Consider the following 21,080-nt stretch of genomic DNA (forward strand, 5'->3'; position numbering starts at 1 on the left):
GAATAGGGAATACTACTGCATAATTCAAAAATAATTGGACAGTAGGGTTATTTCTGATACTCATAACTTTTTCTGTGTTTATTTTCATGACTTCCTGTAAGCAAATCATTTGTTCGTCTTGAAATTATCTTTCTTTTGATATATAATACTTGTATATTTGAACAATATTTTTTTCGGACATAATTTCCGGACATGTCCGGTTTTAAACTGTCCGAAAAAGTGGTTTCCCCTGTCCGGATTGATGGGGCTTTTTTTTTGGTAACTCAGTATACCCTAAAGAACATCTGTGCCAATTTTCAGCTTGATGGCAATTTTGTCCAGGTCTCAGACTAATTCTACCTGACTATGATTGACGTCTAAAAACGCTGTTTTCTGCAGTTTTTTGCTGTTTTTTGTGGTCAATCACTTATTAACTTTGTATCATAACTTTATATTGAATAAATATTTTAATGAAATTTCTTCACAGTGATGATCTCCTAAGATCAAAGAATCTCTCAAGTGAAAATGAAAGTTATAGCACTTTTCTACAAGATCTTCATTTTTTTCTTCTTCATTTTCATCTTCATTTTTAGATTTTTTTTAAAGATTTTTTTATTTCAAATTGTTACACTCATTAATATCTTTCCAATGATAATAAATTTATAAAGATTGAAGAATTCCTTCAAAAGTTATAAGTAAAAGAAAAAAGAGTGCACACTTATCGTGAATAGACTTTAATAAGCTATTACTTCACGAGATAGTGAGAAAATGTTGGCTAATTTCAGAGCTCGAGCCTTAGCAACCTTGCTAATAAAGGAAATTTTCTTCTTTTCACCATTTTGTGCTTAATTTTGCCTATTTTTCTAAGACCAACAACAGTGCTTGTTTGCTCCTTTTCCCCGGGGGGGGGGGCAGTCGGATTTTGGACTGACGGTATGTGCGGGCTAAAAATTGGCGTTCAAAATCGCACCCTTACAGTGCAGTGGTTTTTCCCAAAAAATACACCCTTAAAGTGCATTTTTCGCCAAGTTGAATACCCTTACAGTGCAGTCTAGCTTTTATCCCTGAAGTGATTGAAATTGGTCAAACGAAGATTTCGTATATACAGTATGTATTTATGTAATTTTACATCTAAAAAGGGATCCAATACGTACTTGATCCAATATTTGAAAAGAATTAGGTAAAGGGGATTGAATCCCTTAAAAAAACTTTGACTGGACAATGTCATTTTTGTTAGAATTTAGAAATTCGTACCCTTACAGTGCAGGCGGCAAAAAACCTACCCTTACAGTGCATTTCGCATGCATTGAAAAACACACCCTTAGTGCCCGCACATACCCGTCAGTCATTTTGCTTGGCTGCCCCCCCCGGGTCCTTTTCTCATTGAAACACTACCATTCTTGGTCGACATTTTGTTATGTTTTGCTTATTTTGGCCAGAATTCAATCCCGAAATGCTTTGCGGGAAAAATTAAGTGATGGACATAGATCGCGTCATTTCTTTTTTTAGAACTGCCACGGAGCGCTATTTGAAACTCTTTTGCTGAAAATTAGTGAACAGAAGTTCAGTTTTTTTTAAAGGGGTTAAATTTCGAAATTTGACTTGGACTTACAGTATCTTTAACTTTAATCGAGAAATCTTAGTTATGATGCTACCCAATATTGTATATAATGCCAACGGGCTTTGGTCATCACGTTGATTAGATTAATTGAAAGTGTAGACTTGAGACAAAATTCTGGCTGAGTTTTGGTTCTGAAGCTGAGTGCAGTGAAATAGTTTCCTTGATTTAGAACGCCCCCTTCCCAGACAGTGGTTTTTTTATTTTCAAGGCCCAACGAGGGGGAATCCCGGCACTTTTGTCACAACAGTGGAGCTGCACCTGAGAGTCAACATAGTGACCTCAAACCCGTCTCACCGATCCACTGAGCCCATGCAACGTAAGTCCATTGTGAACAAATGAGGCTGCCCTTGCGGGACGCCTCACCTTAAGCTTTGTGTTACACACTTTCCGAATACAACCATAGAATGTTCTGGATACAATCTGAACACTTTTAACTAAGTAACTACTTGTGGTTTTGAAAAAAAATCTCCCACATTATGCGTAAATTTTACAACCCGCGAAATTCCAGGCCTGGGAAATGCCTTTTTTCGGGGTGGGTTTTCAAATCTCTTGATTTTTTGAAAAATAACCCGAGAAATACCAGGCCTGGATAATGGCCATTTTTGGGGTGGAAATCATTGCATAAAGATTTTCCCAGGGTTGTAAAATGGCCAAAATCACCCTCGAAATTTAATGGAAATATGTCATCGTTAAAAAATCTCAGGGCTAAAAGAAATCCCACCCCGAAAATGGCCATTTCCTAGGTCTGGGATTTTAAGATTTTTTCTTGTATACATTTTGCACCTAGATTCCAGTCCTTTTTGATCTGCCTAAGCCAAACTCAAAATCAAAATGACACTTGATATATCCAGTCCACTTAATCACACCTTTCAGCCAATCAAGATGCTTGGAAGCTTGGAAGCGGAGCTTTAAAAAAACTTTAACTTGGAAGCGGAGCTTTAAAAAACTTTAAACAAAATGTCAGCCTGCCAACAAAATTTTGCTTATCAAGCTTTATTCAATTTTTGATGATTTTGTTTTATAACATTTTTGTTTTATAAATACTACAACGTAGAAAATCAAACTAATTACCAGAAGCAATCATTGATGAAGTGAGGGCCAACTGAAGTAATATCATTTAATAAACATGTTCTCAATGCTATACACAGATACAAATATTTCGCCTAAAATTTCAAAGCAGAAAAAAAGGACAGTAGTACAGCAGCACAAATAACATTTTGCTTACGTTTTTTCTTTCCTAGACCCTAAACTTTCTTTCAGCAAGATTTTATCCAACATCAGTATCACCGTGCTACCACATGTAATATCAAACTATGTAACATACTACATAACATAACGATACTACAGTAACTAGTAATACCATTCAGTTTCTTATATGTATTCAATTAACATTAATTTTATTCATGTTGGTGATTCGCATTTTGTAAGTAGTGTAAAGAACTGTCTCGACTAGCTTCTTATTTCTTTATGCCAATAACCTTTTAGTTTGAAGTTTAACCTCTTTTGTGAGGGTTAACTCGACTCTAACCCTTTCCGTGCCACATTTTCGATTTCTTTGCTGGTGTCGTCATTTCCCAACAAGAGAGATCTTGACCTAATCAAAATATATTTCAAAGATTTTTTTCAGAAAATAGAGCTAAATGTAATGGCATGGATTTATTATAGAGACTCTGGATAAACATCGAATGAAACGGTGGAGAGTGGAGTATTGTCTTTCCATTGTTTCAGTAAACAATCGATGTACAGGCTTTGTCCGCAAAGGACAACTGTCATGGCCGCTCGAGGGACTCTGATTTTGAAAAATAATTAATACTCTTATTTCTAAAAAGTTCTCTAACTTTTTCTGATCGTACTTTTGCTGGCTAAAAGTTTGAAAATAAATGCTAGAATACCAAGCGCATACATTTATGAAAACTGGTGTGAGAAAAACATCATCAGTCGAGTAAAATCAAACAAAATGCTTATAATGGCACGAAATTTTGAATTGGGAATATCTTTCCAATATATCTCCGAAAAGAGCTGAGATTGATATATATTAGACGTGAGTCTCGTAGCTCCACTGTGGTATGAAAATCTTTTGGTGGCACGTGGTGGCACGGTGGCTTTTTTTAGGTTGAAGTTTAAAAATATCTGGTGTCAATATTCAATTTTTTATACATAGCATGTTTTTGCATCTTTCTCGAAATCTAAAACGTCATAACGAGGTATGATTAGTAATTAACTAGATGAGTTTGAATCTCGGAGGAGAACTTAAAGTCTCATTTGGGAATTGGATAAGTGTATTTTGATGAGAAATGCAATTAAAATACTACGAAAAATTATTTAATAGTGGAAGGAGGGTGAACAATAATGTCGTTACTGCGGACAAGTCTGGTACATGAGAAATTCAGCTCATTGTTTTTCCAGTGTCTATTATAATTCCATGGTGATGGTAAACGCTGTGATCACTCATGTCGTCATATGCCGACATCTGATGGCAAATAGATCGAACCTTCATTTCTTTTTCGTGGCAAATAGGTCACACCCTTAAAAAAATACGAACGGCAGTTAAAATGCTAAAAAAAGATTGGAAAAAATCTCAAAACTTTATAAGCGGGGGGGTTGGGTTGGAATAAAAATGTCCTGGGTGGAAAATTTTTGAAAAGGAGGCTAATACAGCTGAATTAGGACAAAAGAGGGGACTTTCAAAAACATTTTCCCAAAAATTAATAAGCCACGGGGGTTGGAATAAGAATGTCCTGGGTGGAAAATTTCAAAAAATTAATTAGGGGGGACGGCTATTAGGTACCCGAGAGTTCACTGGTATTTCTATCTTGGTGTTTTTGTGATCCTACCTGGGACTCATGGAGGTGAAAAAAGGTACTCTGACCAGCGGTACATCCTCGTACCACTTTTTACCCAAGAACCCCCTCCCCCGGGTTGTATACCATATTCAGGTTACCAAAGAATCGAGAACACCATGGTATCACAGACTGGATGGGATCCCCTCCCTCAAATGGTAAAATTGACTCTGAAATGTTATTGCAATATCCTGAAAATTTCTTTCCAATTGCATCACTCCAAAATGGGAATTGTACTTTTGAAGGTCCTCACTGGTTTTGTTAAAACAGATAAAACTAAATAACGCCCATCAATTAACAACATATGATCTACAATCCCAATTAGTATGGTTCAAACAAATAAGCAACACCAAAAATTTTGATTTTATTAAGCAAAGCTTTTTGAGTCTTTACTAACTCATCATCAGGTTAAAATGATTTAAGCCAAAAAGTTAGAATACCATCATCATGGAATTTGGCAACTGAAATTAAGAATGCTATTTTTAGAGCATTTTACCATTAAATTGCCAATTATCACCCAGCAATGCTAAAAGGTTCGACAAAAATGCCAATTATTTGCTTGAGGTATGTGTTACATGTTAGGATTTTGGCTGCGATTGGATCCAAGTATGGTGCCTAAGAATCTGTAAGAATATTTCAGGATAATTTTCCTCAAAAAGTTGAGAATATTAATGATGAATTGAAAAAACACTATTCTTATTAAAAAGGCGTGTATTCCTAAGACTTACATACATTAAGAATTATACTTGGTCGCCACACACACAGGTCATCTTACCTGCCGTGTTATAAATAAGTCAACCAAGCCAAGTCATGCCAAGTCCAAAGCACTAAAAGTAATCAAATTGAAAATACAAACTCAAGTTAAAAATGGAGTAATATACAAAACTAGCCTGTACCCGGTGTCGCACGCCGGTTAAGCTGTTGCTGAGCGCACTTAAAGTTCTTTGGATGTTGAAGTTGGCTTAAAAGCACGATGAAATTAAAGGGAAGCAGAAATCTCTTCAAAGTTTGACTCTAGTCCTCCCGGGTGACGTATCTTTTAACCATATTTTGAAAAAAGATTTTAAATTGTGTCCGCAGGGAGTTAAAAATGATCAGAAAGGATTCATGCTTCGCTAATTCTAAATTTGCCGTTAGTTTTCGATAATTTTGAAAACTTTGATGTCAAGATAAAGGTCTAGGGCCACTTGAAATATTTGAAAACTGAAATACGTAAAAAGTTTCAAATTGATGAAAAAGTTACTATTGACTTAACCCTATTCAACCTAGGCTTTTAGGGGCTGTTCAAACCTAGGGGGGGGGGGGGTTTCCTGTACCACCCCTTAACTTTTGATCTAGTCGGTTTTTTTGGATGAAATTTGGCACATAAGATCCTTGTCACACAAGGTAACTTTTGAAAAACAAATTCCCTGTTTTCAATCAATTTTTGACAATAAAAACCTTCAGATATTCTTCTATAACTCTTTAATATAATTGATTAATGTGTTAAAAGGGGGTTTGGTACTTTTACGTTGTGACGGGATTGGCCCGTTTTAGTACGGAATAACGGGATTTGACGAAAAAAGAGACGAGAAAACGCCATTTTAAAATCAGACGGTTATTTAGCCTTATTTTTTTGTCATTATGCTGGTATTTTAACCTCTACAAACCAGTGTGACGGTGTTATCATTATTCTCAATTTTCGGGATTCAGGGAAAATTTTGACGGGAAAATGGTATTTTGTACCCCTACAACCCCCCCCCCCCCTTTAAAAGCACATAACTCCTTCCAAAAGTTAAAATCTGCGCCACGTAAATCGCATTACTAGGCGACGGCCAAGCGCTTAAGATTCATTTGAAAAAGTTGTTTAGTCGGTGTTTTAATTCAATTGATTAGAAGGTGGACGACTGGGGAGGGTGTACTTAGGCAAAATGGGTGCTGGGCACGTGCTAACCATAAGGGTCCCTTTTTTACACCCTCGAAAGTCTCTCAAAGGGGTACAAAAACCATTAAAAAGAAAATTTAGTCTGTGTAAGGGTCCAAAAAATAACGATATTAAAAATTTCCTCTCCCTAAGGGTCGTGATTTTCCAAAATGTGGACAAAAATTGAGTGAAAATCGATAAAAAATTTGAGAAAAGTCTCTCTAAGGGTCCCATAAACGCCAATTTTCCCTTTCTCTAAGGGTCGATTTTCGATTTTTGTCTGGGACATACCCGTCACCTCACAAACCTAGTAGGGTGGACAATTAAAAAAAATGTATTGTTGCTGGTAGACATTACAAATGAAATAAAACGTTATCTAATGAAAATGGAACGATTCATATTTCGATTTAGTTAATTAAAGATTAATATTATATTCATAATGGACGTTACAAATCATATAGGCGATATTTGTTTCGAATCACGGAATCGGATTCGGTTACCGGGTAAAGAATCGGCGTCAAGTAACTAATTTTAACCATTTCCCGTGTGTTATAAATGAAGTAAATAAGTCCGTAAAATTATGAAATGTTATATAATATTACTAATAAAAGTACAAAATTGTAATTATTCATACAACAGTATCTTTTATTAACCAACGAATCCGATTCGGCGCAAAAATCTGCGTCTTCTTCCACGTCCCCATATAGGATCGTTTTTTGTTTCTTCAAAATTCTTCAAATCGTATTCCTCTTCATCTTCGTTTGCTTCTTCGTCGTCATTCTTCTTCGGTAGCTCATCGCGGCGTTTTCCGGTAATTCCGGTAACAATTCCGGCTACCCTTCGGAAAATAAATCTGCGTCTTCTCCTTCCAGTTCTACGTCCCCATATAGGATCGCTTTTCGTTTCTTCAATGTTCTTAAAATCGTGTTCCTCTTCATCTTCATGTTCGTCATCGCTTTCACTTCGTATCTCTATTTTACAAAAGAAAGTAAGAATTAGGATACATGTATATTGATTAAGTAAGTCTGCGACCGCAGTCGGAGGTGACCCACAGGCTCCTCTTTCAATAGCTTTCTACCTGAAGGTAGGGAAGGCCGCCACTCTTTCCCCCTGGATTGCTTCACTCATCCTTGATCCTTCTCTTAATTGCCGAGCATCAAGCAGAGAGGTAGTTTGATTCGCAAACCTCTATAGATATATCTCCTATATAGAAACTTTTTTCGCTAGAGGATGAGCAGAAGCCTAGCAGAGAGGCATCAAGTACCATTTTAGGAATCTTTGGTATAACCCGGCTGGAGGTTGAACCAACAACCTTGCGAACCGTATCCGGATGTTCTACCACTGCACTACGGTCGGTTTATACATTACTTGCATGGCTCATAAACACATAAATTTACTAAAGTCTATTCACGATAAGTGTGCACTCTTTTTTCATTTACCTATAACTTTTGAATGAATTCTTCAATCTTTATAAATTTGGTATTGTTGGAAAGATATTAGTGAGTGAAACAATTTGAAATAAAAAAAAACTTTAAAAAGATTATAAAAATGAAGATGAAAATGAAGAAGAAAAAAATGAAGATCTTGTAGAAAAGTGCTATAACTATCATTTTCACTGAAGTGAATCCTTAATCATCGAACGTCATCACTGTGAAAAAAATTCTCAAAAATAATCATTCAGTCAAAAGATATCAAACAATAGTTATAAGCTGATTGACGTCTAAAAACGCTGTTTTCTGCAGTTTTTTGCTGTTTTTTGGGATCAATCACTTATTAACTTTGTATCATAACTTTATATTGAATAAATATTTTAATGAAATTTCTTCACAGTGATGATCTCCTAAGATCAAAGAACCTCTCCAGTGATGCCAAATTTATAAAGATTGAAGAATTCCTTCAAAAGTTATAGGTAAATGAAAAAAGAGTGCACACTTATCGTGAATAGACTTTAGTATCAAATCCTGCAAATAAACCATGCTTGCTAGCCTTGCCTTGTCCTATAAAAATCGGATTAAATGATTAAACCTTTCCTTATGTTATTCTTTGCCAAAGAATCAGAGAGTACCTCACCAGGTAGATGTCGTGCAACTTGCATAACAACAAAGCGCCTTCGCAGAAAAACCATATTACCCTTTTTTCCAAACATGTTGTAAACAAAACAAATATAAAAAACACTTACTGTCAAGAACACGCGATGCTACTTTATCAACGAGCTCATCATATCTTTCTTGATCGGCTTCTGGTGCTTGTGCTGGTTGTTCGGCATCGCCGTCTCCATCTTCTTCGTGGGAATGAAAATTCTCTTTACTGCTGACTAGAAAAATAAGAGTGATAAAAAAGGTCAAAAAGAGGGGAATTTAAGTTGTGTATTATTTTACGCGTATTTTTCACGGTGAGAGATTGAATGGTAATGAAATGTTTTAGTTTTGTTTTGTATTTAGAAAGATTGTCAAACTTATTGTTATTATAAAATTCTTTCTCCAATTGTTTTCGACGAATTTCTTTTTAGGTATAGAGCTTTTTGTTGGTTTGATGGTCATAGGCCATTTCACGGTCGAAATGGATCATGGGTAATCAGGACTGATTGCGCCTCCATTACGGCTTCCCGTTGGCTAGACGCAAAAATCTTCAATTTTTTTCAAAACTTTGGACCAATAGTAAGTCGTTATTAGCGCGCAGTGGTCCTGATTACCCATTACGCTTTGCGACTGTGAAATGGCCTATACAGAAGATTTTTCAATTTTGTTTCTCTTTAATTTGTAGAAGATTAAGCTGTCATTCTTACCCATATAGGCCGTAGCTATGCTGAGAATCAAAAATACTTGGAGTGTCTTCATCTTTGATGTTTGTTTATTTGTTTGTTTGTTTCATCCATAGGGTATGGTTATTTATACTGGAAAATTTGAGGTAATTAATTGATTCATTATCACGCTCGATTCAGTAATTTTATATCCAGAGGAGGACACACATGCCCGTATTTGGATTGTTTCGATCTCTTTCAACACTCCTTCGTAGGAAGTTTTCAAAAAAGTGTTCCTTCCTTTGACTAAAGAGGAAGATAATTATTGATATTCGGTTTCTGAAGATTAGGCAGGCATCAAATAAATGGGAAACAATTAAAGGCGTCATTCCAGTAGGATGTTATTTGGATGCCATTTGAATGTGTTTGACACAAAGCGGAAGAATTTTCTAGTTTGGCAATTATCAATTTGCGTGAGTTTTTCTTTGAGCTTGTTTAATTAGTAATCGCACGATGGGTTATTTTTTCTTATTTGGCACGACCTCAAAGAGTACAAAATTGATTTTAATGTTTTTTCTTACATTTTTTTGCATCGAACGTTTTAATTGCATTTGAAATTTATTTTGTGAGAAAGAAAATCAATAAACACAAATAAAAAAAAGGCATAAAGAGAAGAGAAAAATATAAAACTCTCAGTGTAATTTCTGTAATTTACTTTCCTAATTGGGAAAAAGTAGTAAAAGCCATTGTGCGATTAGCTCGTAACCACATAATAACTCGTACAATTCGAAAATTGCACTCGTGATTTTTTTGTTTCGAAAGTTTGTTTCGTCATTTCGGACTGGGAAAATTAATAACAAAAAAATCACTCGTGCAATTATATTCGAATTGCACTCGTTATCATGTGATTACATGTACTAATTACCTTCTCGATTAATTGAACTGCATTTGTGTAATCTAGTGTTCATCTGGTCTAATCAATCCATATTTCAATCGTAGCGAGTTTAGCAATTTTCTTTAGCCTTTGAAAAACCCAAAAATATACAGTGGTGGACCCAGAATACACCCCAGTGGAACTTTTTTCCTCGGTGGGGATAAAAACTCCTATTAAAATCCGAATGGGCATATAAAATCTATTGTTTCAAGATTAAAAAATCTAGTGGGGATGGGTTTGGAGTGCAATTTTTAAACATTGAAATTCAAATGGGCGTGAAATCAAAGTCAATTTACCAGTGGGGCCGAATTTTCAAGGTATTTTCCCACCAGAGACGGAATTTTTTCTAAATTTTCTAGTAGGGCTCGGGTCTCAGCGGCATTGAGTTTCAAGCCCGAAGGGCTAGAGGTCAATCTCTTTGGTAGGATTTGAAGCCAACCGGCCTGGTTTTTACACAAATGACAGATTGAAACTAAAATTTACCGCCTAATTTCGAAAAATATATCACTCGAAAACAAAGGAATTTCTAGATTCAATCCGTCATCAAAAATACGGCGCATATTTTAAGGCTTCAATTTTTCTTGCCTGAGAAAGGTTAGAGATTGACCTCTAGCCCTTCGGGCTTGAAACTCAATGCTCAGCGGGTCTGTGACACAGGGGTGTACTGGTCAAATTTACATTTACTCTCATTTCTTGCGTTTTATAAATGAGTTCAAAATTTTTGTTCTGATAAGACACCTTAAATTTTTTCTCAATGTTCTTTTTCGGAAATAACACTTTTATTTGAAAATTCATTTTTGCAAAATTAAAAGGACGTCACACAGTGGATTTCGTACATTGTAGATCGGAATAAACAAAGATGGCAATAATTCCATCCCCCCCCCAAAAAAAGGGAAGAAAATAATATACCCCCTCTCCTCAATCTACAAATAAGTTCCCAGTTGGCACACACGTTCATCTAACGTTATATGGACGTTGTGAACGTTATATAAACGTTGAAACAAAGTTGTGAGCCAGCTGGGTTATCGTAAATGGTTCCCCATAAATTTCATTATAATAATTGGATTAAAAAGCAGTCTTTTTGCAATCTTTAGGATGACTTGATTAGACTTGCTTGACTTGATTGGCTTGATTGACTTGATTGACTATTGTTTAATTTGACCAGAGATGAGATCTGATAAGTCCAAAGTTACTACACGCTTTTTTTTTATAAGAATACACTTTATAAGAATGTCCATGATGAAAATGGCCAAAAAATTAAGAATATGCTAAGAATATCACCATCATTGAATTTTGCTACTCAAGCTAAGAATGCCATTTTTAGACCATTTTAAATTATAAATTGTCAATTAGGATCATAACCTAAGAATGTTGTAAGAATATTTTAGGATGATTTTCCCAAAAAAGTTATGAATATCCATGATGAAATGGATTTACACCATTCTTATAAAAAAAAAGCGTGTACTTTAGAGATATGTGGACTGAAGGTCAAAGATTAGACTGAAGGTATTTTGGCCCGGCGAACAGCAAATTTCGCCGGTCCAAGTCACGAAAAGAATTACAATTCACCGATCTTAGAATTCCATCCGCCGCCTTAAGTACATTTTCACCCCAATCAATACACCGGGCTTGCTAAGAATTCGCCGCCCAAGAATTTAGAATTCGCTGAAGTTTATTTCTCATTCACCAGTCCATCAAAAACAAAGCAAAAAGCCTGCTTCTTAAAATCGAATCTAGTCATCAACTGAGGCTAAATACACATTTTTTTATAAGGAGTTCGAATTTAGAGTCAGGACTGGGGTTGCTTAGCATTCTAGCTCATTTTTGGAAAATCTGCTTTGACTACCCCTGATATTAAACAATATTTATACTTATTGGGTCGAGGGCTATCGTTTGCCTTGGTTAGATTACCTTAAGGGAAGAAATTTTCGCGGGAATTTAATTTCGCGGTTGGTCAAATTACTTTTTTTCGCGGGAATTTAATTTCGCGGTTCATCAATTTTCGAAAAATTCGCGGGAATTTAATTTCGCGGTTGCAAGATTATTTTTGACCAAAAACGTTATTAAAAAAGCAAAAAACCTGTTTTAAGGCTTGAAATAGTACGAATTTGGGGGAATGCGTGAAATAAATTAAATTTCGCGGGAATTTAATTTCGCGGATTGACGATTTTGTAAAATTTCGCGGGAACTTAATTTCGCGGTTTTAGGCAAAATCCGCGAAAACCGCGAAATTTTGTTCCTGCGAAAATTTCTTCCCTTAAGGTATCTAAAAAGCTATATTACTTCACGAGATAGAGAAAATATGTTGGCTAATTTCAGCACTCGAGCCTTAGCAACCTGGTCATATGTGTACATAGACTAGTAAACCACGTCGTTGTATTTCGCTGCAGCTTCAAGCTTGTAATGGGCTCTATGTTTATATGTTCACTGAATACTATCTTTCAAGGCCACTCTCCGCGTCAATTTCTATTTTTTATAAGAATTCTTCAATTTTAGCACTATTCCTGAGTTCCTGTGTCCAGGGGGGAAGACAGACGCTTCCTAGTCTAATGTGTACACCTTTCCCTCCTCACTTGTGAACCCATCTCTTTGCTTTCTTGGTTTTCTCTCTCTTTGACTTTCCCAGCCTGAGGAAAATTGATAAAAAATGCTACTAGGGGTATACATTTGTTTTATAAGAACATCAAAAATTTTTGAAGCCTTTAGATGTTCTTAACCTTACGAGTTTCAAGCCTAAAAATGTTTTTAACATTTTCTTATTTTCACCGTTTTGTCAGCATTTTTGCCCATTTTTCTAAGACCAACAGCAGTGCTTGTTGCTCCTTTTCTCATTGAAACACTACCATTCTTGGTCGCCATTTTGTTATGTTTTGCTTATTTTGGCCAGAATTCAATCCCGAAATGCTTTGCAGGAAAAGTTATGTCATGGAAATAGATCGCGTCATTTCTTTTTTTAGAACTGCCATGGAGCGCTATTTGAAACTCTTGCTGAAAATTTGTGAACAAAAATTGTTCTCTAATATTGGAGTTGGAGTTCTTTTTTTAAGGGGTTAATTTTCGAAATTTGACTTGGACATTATCTTTAAGACCTTTAACTTTAATCGAGAAATCTTAGTTATAATGCTACCCAGCAGTGCACGTAATGCCAACAGGCTTTAGTCATTCATGTTATGATTAGATTAATTGAAAATTTAGACTTACACGTCTTTTTTTTTTAAGAAACACACTTTTAAGAAACATGAGGCTCAGAATGCCTAAAAACTAAGAAACATCTAAGAAACATGCTGAGGCTGAGAATGAGAAAATAACATTTTTAAGACGGTTTTTTTAGAACCTTCCAATCTTTGCATGAAAAATAGGCTGATTATGTCAAAAAGTTTAGAAACATGTAAAAAACATTTAAAGCTCAAAAGGCCGATTTCTTAAGGAACATTGAGGCTGCTTGGTAAAACTAGTTTCTTAAAAAAAAAAAAACGTGTAAGTCAAATTCTGGCTGCGTTGTTTCTGAAGCCGAGCTCAGTGAAATAGAAGAGTACTTGGCGAAGGTTACCATTTTGAAGAAAAACACTAAAACTGTCTCACAGTCCGGATAAGCTAAAACTCGAGATCGAGAACTACCTATATGATCGGGTCAGTAATAGCACCATCCAGTATATCGAAAGCCCAGTGCATTTATCAAAAGTCCACCCTTACAGTGCATTTCTGATATTTTGAAAAACATACCCTTAATCGTCGCACATACCCGTCGGTCAATTTGCCTGACTGCCCCCCCCCCCCGGGATCGAAATGCCTTAAGTGGACCCTGGGCTAATGAAAAGGTAGTTGAAAATGATATATAAGCAGTCAAAAGTTTCCACCACAGTTAATGAATCTTTTATGGGTATATTGTAATAAAAAGTAAAGAATTTGCATGCATACAGTATATGTATAAAAATTGTTACAAATAAATACAAGTAGAGATACAGAATAATAAGGGACAAGCTGGAGTTTTTACAAGCTCTTATTTGATTTGGTTGGTCGTTAAGATGTAATAAAAGAATCTTATTACTTTTTCTAAAGAACGTGTCATCTCTGTCACTTTAAATGACCAATTAGTGAAGTATCTTGTAAAAACTCCAAGGCATCCCAATAATAATGCTGTTTAAATGAAAAAATTGGCATACTATAAAGCTTCAGAACCTGGTAAAAGTTCGCCATTATAGAACAAAACGTTAGGATACGTTCGACTTTTGTAGAGGGATTGCTTACCAAAATCCAATGTCATTTTCTTTCATAATGGCGGTAGTTACGTAACTTATATGTTAAACTGAAAAAAACTTTCTAGTAGTTTTTTTTTCAGCTCGAGCGTGTTTACCCCCAGACACGTCGCGTTCGCCGGATCGCACGTCTCACAATCCGTCTTCCGATTGGGATGACTCTTCGAAATCTTGGAATGGTTCGACGTATTCTTCTTCCCCATGCTTTTGGATCATGTTCTTTTTCTCCTGACATTCTTTCCAATTCATCTTCATCTTCATCTTCCTCTTCGTCATTATTATCATTATTATCATCATCGTCGGTTTGACTTTGTAATTCTACATGAAAAAGTTTTGGTACATAAATTTGCTCATTCTCCCACTTTTTCCATCGAAAACACAAAGTTTTGGTTAAGAAAAGTTGTAGAAAACATAAAAGTTGTAAAATATCTTACTGGTTTTCCCACCTCAAAAGAGGTTCCTTGAAAATTGTGAAGATGTGAAAAATAGGACTTTTCCAACAACAACAATCTTTTGGCTTTGCAAAGTTTTGGTATTTTGGTGGGAACCTAACCCCGTCCGCAAACCGGTCCACCTACTTTAGTAGGAATCGACGTAAGAGCACCACCACCAGCCTTTCTGTGTTATGAGGGATCAAATAACACACTTACTGTCAAGAACGCGCGATGCTACTTTATCAACGAGCTCATCATATCTTTCTTGATCAGCTTCTGGTGCTTGCGCTGGTTGATCGGCATCACCGTCTCCACCTTCCGAGTTCTCTTTGCTGCTAACTGAATAACAAAGAAAATGTATTTCAAAGATGATGCAGTGGAGTCCTCGTAACTCTTACACGAACGGGAACAAAAATTTGTTTAAGCTTTAGGAATTTCAAGCTCTGGAGTTAATTTTATTCGAGTTAAGGAGACATTCGAGTTATAGAGGTACAAGAGAAAGAGCCTCCATTGTATCACAAACCAGCCTGTGAAACCTACTTTAGTCTGCAATCGCATTACATTTCATCCAAATGTGTTGCATTAATCTAGTGTAAACAGGACTATTGGAAGGTTCTTGTATACAACCTTTTTTTATAAAAACCAGAAAACTTTTGTTGAGGCTCGGCTGCTTATTTTTTGGCACTTCGAGCCTAAACTTGTAAAATGCCTATTCTCCAATGGCAAATTGAGTTATTTTAGGATCAGTACCCTTTTTAATAATTCGACCCTTATCTGCTTAAAGGGACATTACAGTAGTAAAATGTAAACATTGCGCGAACCACGTGTCATTAAAGAGAACAATTAAAATCACGTGTCCAAAACAAACTTGTAAAACAATCGAACAATCAAAATTAGCCATATTTGGTTTGATTTTTTATTTTGACATGTGACATTTGTTTTGATTTTGTATCCGCTGCATACAGTTTGTTTACAAATTTCGCAAGTACTGTTATGTCCCTTTAACACTGAGACATTTCAGGCTTAAGATTGTTCTTAAATTGCTCTTATTTTCTCCTTTCCAAAATAAAGCCTCGTTTTTCTTTAAAAATTGTGTTGTTAGTCAATTGAACTACCTAGCAACCTAACGGCTATCAACCAATAACAGTAACCAATAAAGATCCTTACCCAAATAGGCCGTAGCTAATCCAAGAATCAAAAATACTTGAAGTGTCTTCATCTTTACTGCTTCTTTAATTTGTGTTTGCTTGATCAACGCAGTCACCGGCTCAATAATTTATACCGAAAAATGATGCAAATCCTTCAAAAAAGGGGGATTAGATTGTGGAATTCTCGATTCCCTGATTTTGGTTTTTCCTCTCAGATGGAGCAGAAGCACTCTTTTTTTAATAAGAACAGTTGTTGTTTTTTTAACACTGCAAGTCTCAAATTATTCTGGCAACATTACTTCAAAATTGAAGTATTTTAGGATTGATTTCCAGCTTTAACCTTTTGTTCCTTAAGGTGCTTATAATTCAGGTATTTCAGACTCAGCTTTCTTCTTAAATCATTCTGTTTTGAGCCTTACTGTTCCTATAAAATTGTTCTTATATATCAGATTGAGCGTTCCTTTTTATATTGTTGTAAGGAATTCAATGCTCCATCAAGGTTGTTTTTTTTTCATCAAAAAAATGTTCCTTCCGTTGAGGTTTATAATTCCTTTGCACTCATGTTTGAAAAAAGCGATGACAAAAATTGATTATATATTTTAATTTCCAAATGGATGTCATTTGAACGTTAGTTATTCAAACGGGTAAAGCGGAAGAATCTGCTCGTTTCTTTTCGTTGTTTTTATCAATACCACGTAATTATTATTCTTAATTGATTTGCATTTTAATGAAGCAAGAATGCTTCGTACGTGTTCATACAATTTTATAAGAACATGAATGAAGCCTAAGAAAAATCAAGAACAATAAAGTAGTAATACTACACCCCTCTGTCACAGACCCGCTGGGACCCCAGCCCCACTAGAAAATTAAGCAGAAATTTCGTCCCCAGTGGGAAAATACCCTTGAATTTCAGCCCCACTGGGAAATTGACTTGGATTTCATCCCCACTCGAAATTCCATGTTTAAAAATTGCACTCCAAAACCATCCTCACTGGGTTTTTTAACCTTTGAATATGATTTCTATCCCCATTGGAATTTAAATAGGAATTTTTATCCCCAGCCACTGATGAAAAAAGTTCAACCAGGGCTGTGAAGCAGGGGTGTAATACTCAGAACCCGGGGTGAGGCCCTCATATGATCTGGCCTACGTCATGTGCCGCGCTTAAGGGTGGGGTTTTTCAGCATCCCAAAATGCACTGTAAGGGTGTGTTTCTGTGAGATTTCACTGCAAGGGTCGAATTTTAAAACAAATTCAAAATAATTGTTAAAAAGAAAGGTTTTTACTTCTCGTTTGTTTGAAAAAGTTTCTATCGTCTGATAATTACAGCTGACAAGAATAATTTTTTCAGTTTTTCTTTGAAACAGAAAATTTCCCAAGCTTCTTTTTTCACGCAGACTTACAACTGAAAAATAGTGCACTTTAAGGGTTTGGTAAATCAAGAGAAAATGCACTAAAAGGGTACCTTTTCAGCCATATTGAGCTGTACTGTAAGGGAACGATTTTTAAAAACAGATTTTGCGCGTCACATACCGTCGTTTCGAAATCGAGCGCCCCCCGCCCCTGGGATATACTGAAGAGCCTATTCACCTAAGTTTCTAGATGAAAAAAAAACTACAATATTTTAAGAACGGTCGGAACACATGAAATTTTCAAATTATCAAAGAAATAATACATTTGTTACTCAGCCAGAATTGAATAATTCTTATATAGAAAATGCCGAGAAAATGTTAGTTTCATAGTTTCGATTTGCAGGAAGACATTTGTCTTTCTATTTAACCTTCTGAAATAGATTGATTAAAAAATGCTCAACTTGCGGGATATAAACAGAAACAGGAACACAATTTGCATAAATTTCTAACTTAATCCATTTCGAAAGAGAGGAAGACTTTTTCGTTCGTCAGTTCACCACACTTTTTTTTATAAGAATTCGCAGAACATGAGGTTTTGATGGTGGAATATCATGAAAAATAAGAACATATCTAGAACTAACCCTTCTTCAAAAATGAAAGAGATGTACAATTTTTTTGTACTCAACCTAAAAGTTTATGAAAAGTTAGATTCGAGAAGCAGTAAGTTTATTTACAGCACCTTCATTCTTTATTCATTCACCCTATTCGTACTAGAGGGCGGAGGGTTGCTTTTGTTCGGGGATGAAACTAATATTAATTAATTTTTATTTAACTTCAAAATAAAAAATAATTTGACACCTAAATACATTTTTACACCTTTAGCATGATGACATTTCTGACAGTAAGGTGTCACAAAAATTGACACATTCCCAATACAAATTTATTTTTCATGTCAAATATATCGTTTAAACCGTAATTTATTTAATATTTAGGATAAAATAAGCATTTTAGGCTCAGGGACTTCTTTCAAAACCTTTGTTAGAATACAATAGCTATTCAAAAGAACAAAGGAAATTTTCAGTTTTTGCTCACTTTGAGCATGATGAGTGATGTCATCAAAAAATTTTGGTAAAAAGTTACCTTATATGACAAAGATCTTGTGTGCCAATTTTCATCCAAAAAGACCCACTAGATCAAAAGTTAAGGGCTGGTACAGGAACAGCCCCCCTAGTTTTGAACCGCCCCTAAAAGCCTAGTATGAATAGATTTAAAGAGGAACACAGTTATGTTTCTTTCTCCTCCTAACTCCAATGACCATCATCTATCGTTTCCACGTTTTTTTTTTTATAAGAACGTCAAAAATTTTCGAAGCCTTTGGATGTTCTTAGTTTTTTGGATTTAAAGCCTAAAAATGTTCTTAAAATGTTCTTATTTTCAGCATTATTTGAGCATTTTGATGTAATTTCTTAAGAAAATGCATGTTTTTAAGTCTCCAAAGCCTTAGAATGTTCTTAGAATGTTTTTAAATTTTTGGGCCTCGAAGCCTTATGTTCTTATATAGTTTGTTCTTATAAAAAAAAACGTGTAGCCTGTCACAGACCCAATGAGACCCCTTCCCACTGGAAAATACACACAAAATGCGCACAAAATGGTGAAAATAAGATCATTTTTTCTTTATTAGCAAGGTTGCTAAGGCTCGAGCTCGGGCTCGAACGTTTTCTCACTATCTTGTGAAGTAATAGCTTATTATATAATCTAAGCAAGGCAAACGAGCCCTTGACCCAATAAGCATAATATGGTATAATGTCAGGGGTGGTCAAAGCAGATTTTCCAGAAAATGAGCTAGAATGCTAAGCGACCCCAGCTGACTCGAAAATTAGAGCTGCTTATAAAAACAATGTGTATTCGGCCTCAGTTGATGACTAAATTCGATTTTAAGAAGAGACTAAACTTATGCATCCCTTTCGACGCCACCACGAAGGATTTTTTACTCTCCTGACAATCAAAATTTGCCAAAATTGGTTCATCAAGCAAAAATATTAAAAAATAGCTAAAATCATACATCACGCCTCAAAATTGTTGTCAAAATAAAAATGGCTGAGAACTATACATTTATACCATTCGTCAGTTTGCTTCAATGGCCAAATTATCAAGAACAAAGTAAGAACATTTTAAGGCTTTGCAGACCCTAAAACACCAAATTTCTTAGAAAAATAACCATATAGAGCCAATACAACTCGAGAAAATCACAGTTTAGTATGGGGCCGTCCACATAGTACGTACGCACTAAAATGTGGAAAATCGAGTACCCCCTCCCCCTTGTACGCAAGCGTACGCAAATGGCTCTATACCCCCCTCTAGTAAGTACGTACTTTTTCATTCAGCTCCCCCCTCCCGTGGGTTGAAGAAAATCTCGAATTCAAATCATTTTGTTCGGACCTTTATTTCATACATGAAACTCAATGTTTGTCAAGAAACCTTTTCTTTTCTTTGATGCGTATAACAAGCGTAAAAGTCGAAAAAAAAACAAGCGAAAAAGGACTATAAAAAATTTCTCTGCGTACGTACATTTTCCTTTGACCCCTTCCCTCCCCCTGTACGCAAACATACGCTTTTGAGAAGACTTAGTACGTACGTACTATGTGGACTATTGTAAAATCCTTAAAAAAACTTTGTACCGTTTCTTTTCTGGTACGGTACAGTTCCTGATGTGCAATTATTTTCATTTAAACTCTAAAGCTCTGAAGATCAAGAAACTTACATAATGTGGAAGGTTTAGATAAGGAAAATTTCATCAGACTGCATCACGGATTTTTAAATTTAAATTTAAGTGGTCAGAAAATTATTGTAATAGATTTCATTCAAGAATACCTTCAGTCTGATCTTTGGCCTTCAGTCTTTCATGTACGAAATTCACTGTAAGACGTCACTTTTAATTTTTCAAAAATGAATGTTCAAATAAAAGTGTTATTTCGGAAAAAGAAAATTGAGAAAAAATTACGTGACTTCAAAACAAAAATTTTGAATTCATTTGCAAAATGCAAGAAATGAGAAAAATGTAAACTTGACCAGTACACCCCCTGCGTCACAGACCAGCTGAGACACCAGCCTCACTGGAAAATTTGGCGAAAATTTCGTATTTGGTGGGAAAATACCTTGAAAATTCAGCCCCACTGGTAAATTGACTTTGATTTCATCCCCATTCCACAATTCAATGTTTAAAAATTGCACTCCAAACCCATCCCCACTGGATTTTTTAATCTTGGAACAATAGATTTTATATCCTCATTCGGATTTTACTAGGAGTTTTTATCCCCACTGAGGAAAAAAGCTCCACCGGGGGGGCTGCGAGACAGGGGTGTACCAGTATTCTGGGGGTATTTTTGGGTATTTTCAAAGGCTAAAGAAAATTGCTAAACTCAATACTCTCTTTTCCCTTATCTCTTATCCCTTGAAAAATGGTTTGATTCGACCAGATGATCACTATATTACACAAATGCAATTCAATTAATCGAGAAGGTAATTACTAATTAAACAAGCTCAAAAGAAAACTCACGCAAATTGATAATTACTGAATTGGAAAATTCTTCCGCTTTGTGTCAAGCACATTCAAATGACATCCAAATAACGTCCGATTGGAATGACGGCTTTAATTATGTTTACCATTTATCTGATGCCGGCCTAATCTTTAGAAACCGAATATCAATAATTATCTTCCTCTTTAGTCAAAGGAAGGAACACTTTTTTGAAAATTTCCTACGAAGGAGTGTTGAAAGAGATTGAAACAATCCAAATACGGGCATGAGTGTCCTCTGCTGGATATGAAATTACTGAATCGAGCGTGATAATGAATCAATTAATTACCTCAAATGTTC

The 21,080-nt window shown here is 35.5% G+C and overlaps 2 protein-coding genes across 2 annotated transcripts; both read right to left on the minus strand.

The window, feature by feature from the left end:
- Nucleotides 1-6,723: 6,723 nt before the first annotated feature.
- LOC136800229 (uncharacterized) lies at nt 6,724-9,233 on the minus strand. The gene is made up of 3 exons (XM_067056849.1): nt 9,129-9,233; nt 8,523-8,657; nt 6,724-7,314 (listed from the first exon to the last, which is right to left on the minus strand). The coding sequence occupies exons 1-3, from the start codon at nt 9,178-9,180 to the stop codon at nt 6,992-6,994; spliced, it is 510 nt and encodes a 169-aa protein (XP_066912950.1). The 5' UTR covers nt 9,181-9,233; the 3' UTR covers nt 6,724-6,991.
- A 4,620-nt stretch (nt 9,234-13,853) lies between these two features.
- LOC136800062 (uncharacterized) lies at nt 13,854-16,002 on the minus strand. Its single transcript, XM_067056675.1, has 3 exons — nt 15,875-16,002; nt 14,924-15,046; nt 13,854-14,591 (listed from the first exon to the last, which is right to left on the minus strand). Exons 1-3 carry the CDS (start codon nt 15,924-15,926, stop codon nt 14,368-14,370), a joined length of 399 nt encoding a protein of 132 aa, XP_066912776.1. The 5' UTR covers nt 15,927-16,002; the 3' UTR covers nt 13,854-14,367.
- Nucleotides 16,003-21,080: the final 5,078 nt, after the last annotated feature.

Source organism: Clytia hemisphaerica, unplaced genomic scaffold (genome assembly GCF_902728285.1).
Source record: "Clytia hemisphaerica strain Z4C2 unplaced genomic scaffold, Clytia hemisphaerica genome assembly, whole genome shotgun sequence".
Lineage (NCBI taxonomy): Eukaryota > Metazoa > Cnidaria > Hydrozoa > Leptothecata > Clytiidae > Clytia > Clytia hemisphaerica.

What these genes read in the sequence shown, in the direction of transcription:
- LOC136800229 (XM_067056849.1), bottom strand. Translation starts at nt 9,180, where the DNA reads ATGAAGACACTCCAAGTATTTTTGATTCTCAGCATAGCTACGGCCTAT. An exon ending in CATAGCTACGGCCTATATGG is followed by an intron (nt 8,658 to 9,128) that starts GTAAGAATGACA and finishes TTATTTTTCTAG; the next exon opens with TCAGCAGTAAAGAGAATTTT. An exon ending in AGCATCGCGTGTTCTTGACA is followed by an intron (nt 7,315 to 8,522) that starts GTAAGTGTTTTT and finishes TTTGTAAAATAG; the next exon opens with AGATACGAAGTGAAAGCGAT.
- LOC136800062 (XM_067056675.1), bottom strand. Translation starts at nt 15,926, where the DNA reads ATGAAGACACTTCAAGTATTTTTGATTCTTGGATTAGCTACGGCCTAT. An exon ending in ATTAGCTACGGCCTATTTGG is followed by an intron (nt 15,047 to 15,874) that starts GTAAGGATCTTT and finishes TTTGTTATTCAG; the next exon opens with TTAGCAGCAAAGAGAACTCG. An exon ending in AGCATCGCGCGTTCTTGACA is followed by an intron (nt 14,592 to 14,923) that starts GTAAGTGTGTTA and finishes TTTTTCATGTAG; the next exon opens with AATTACAAAGTCAAACCGAC.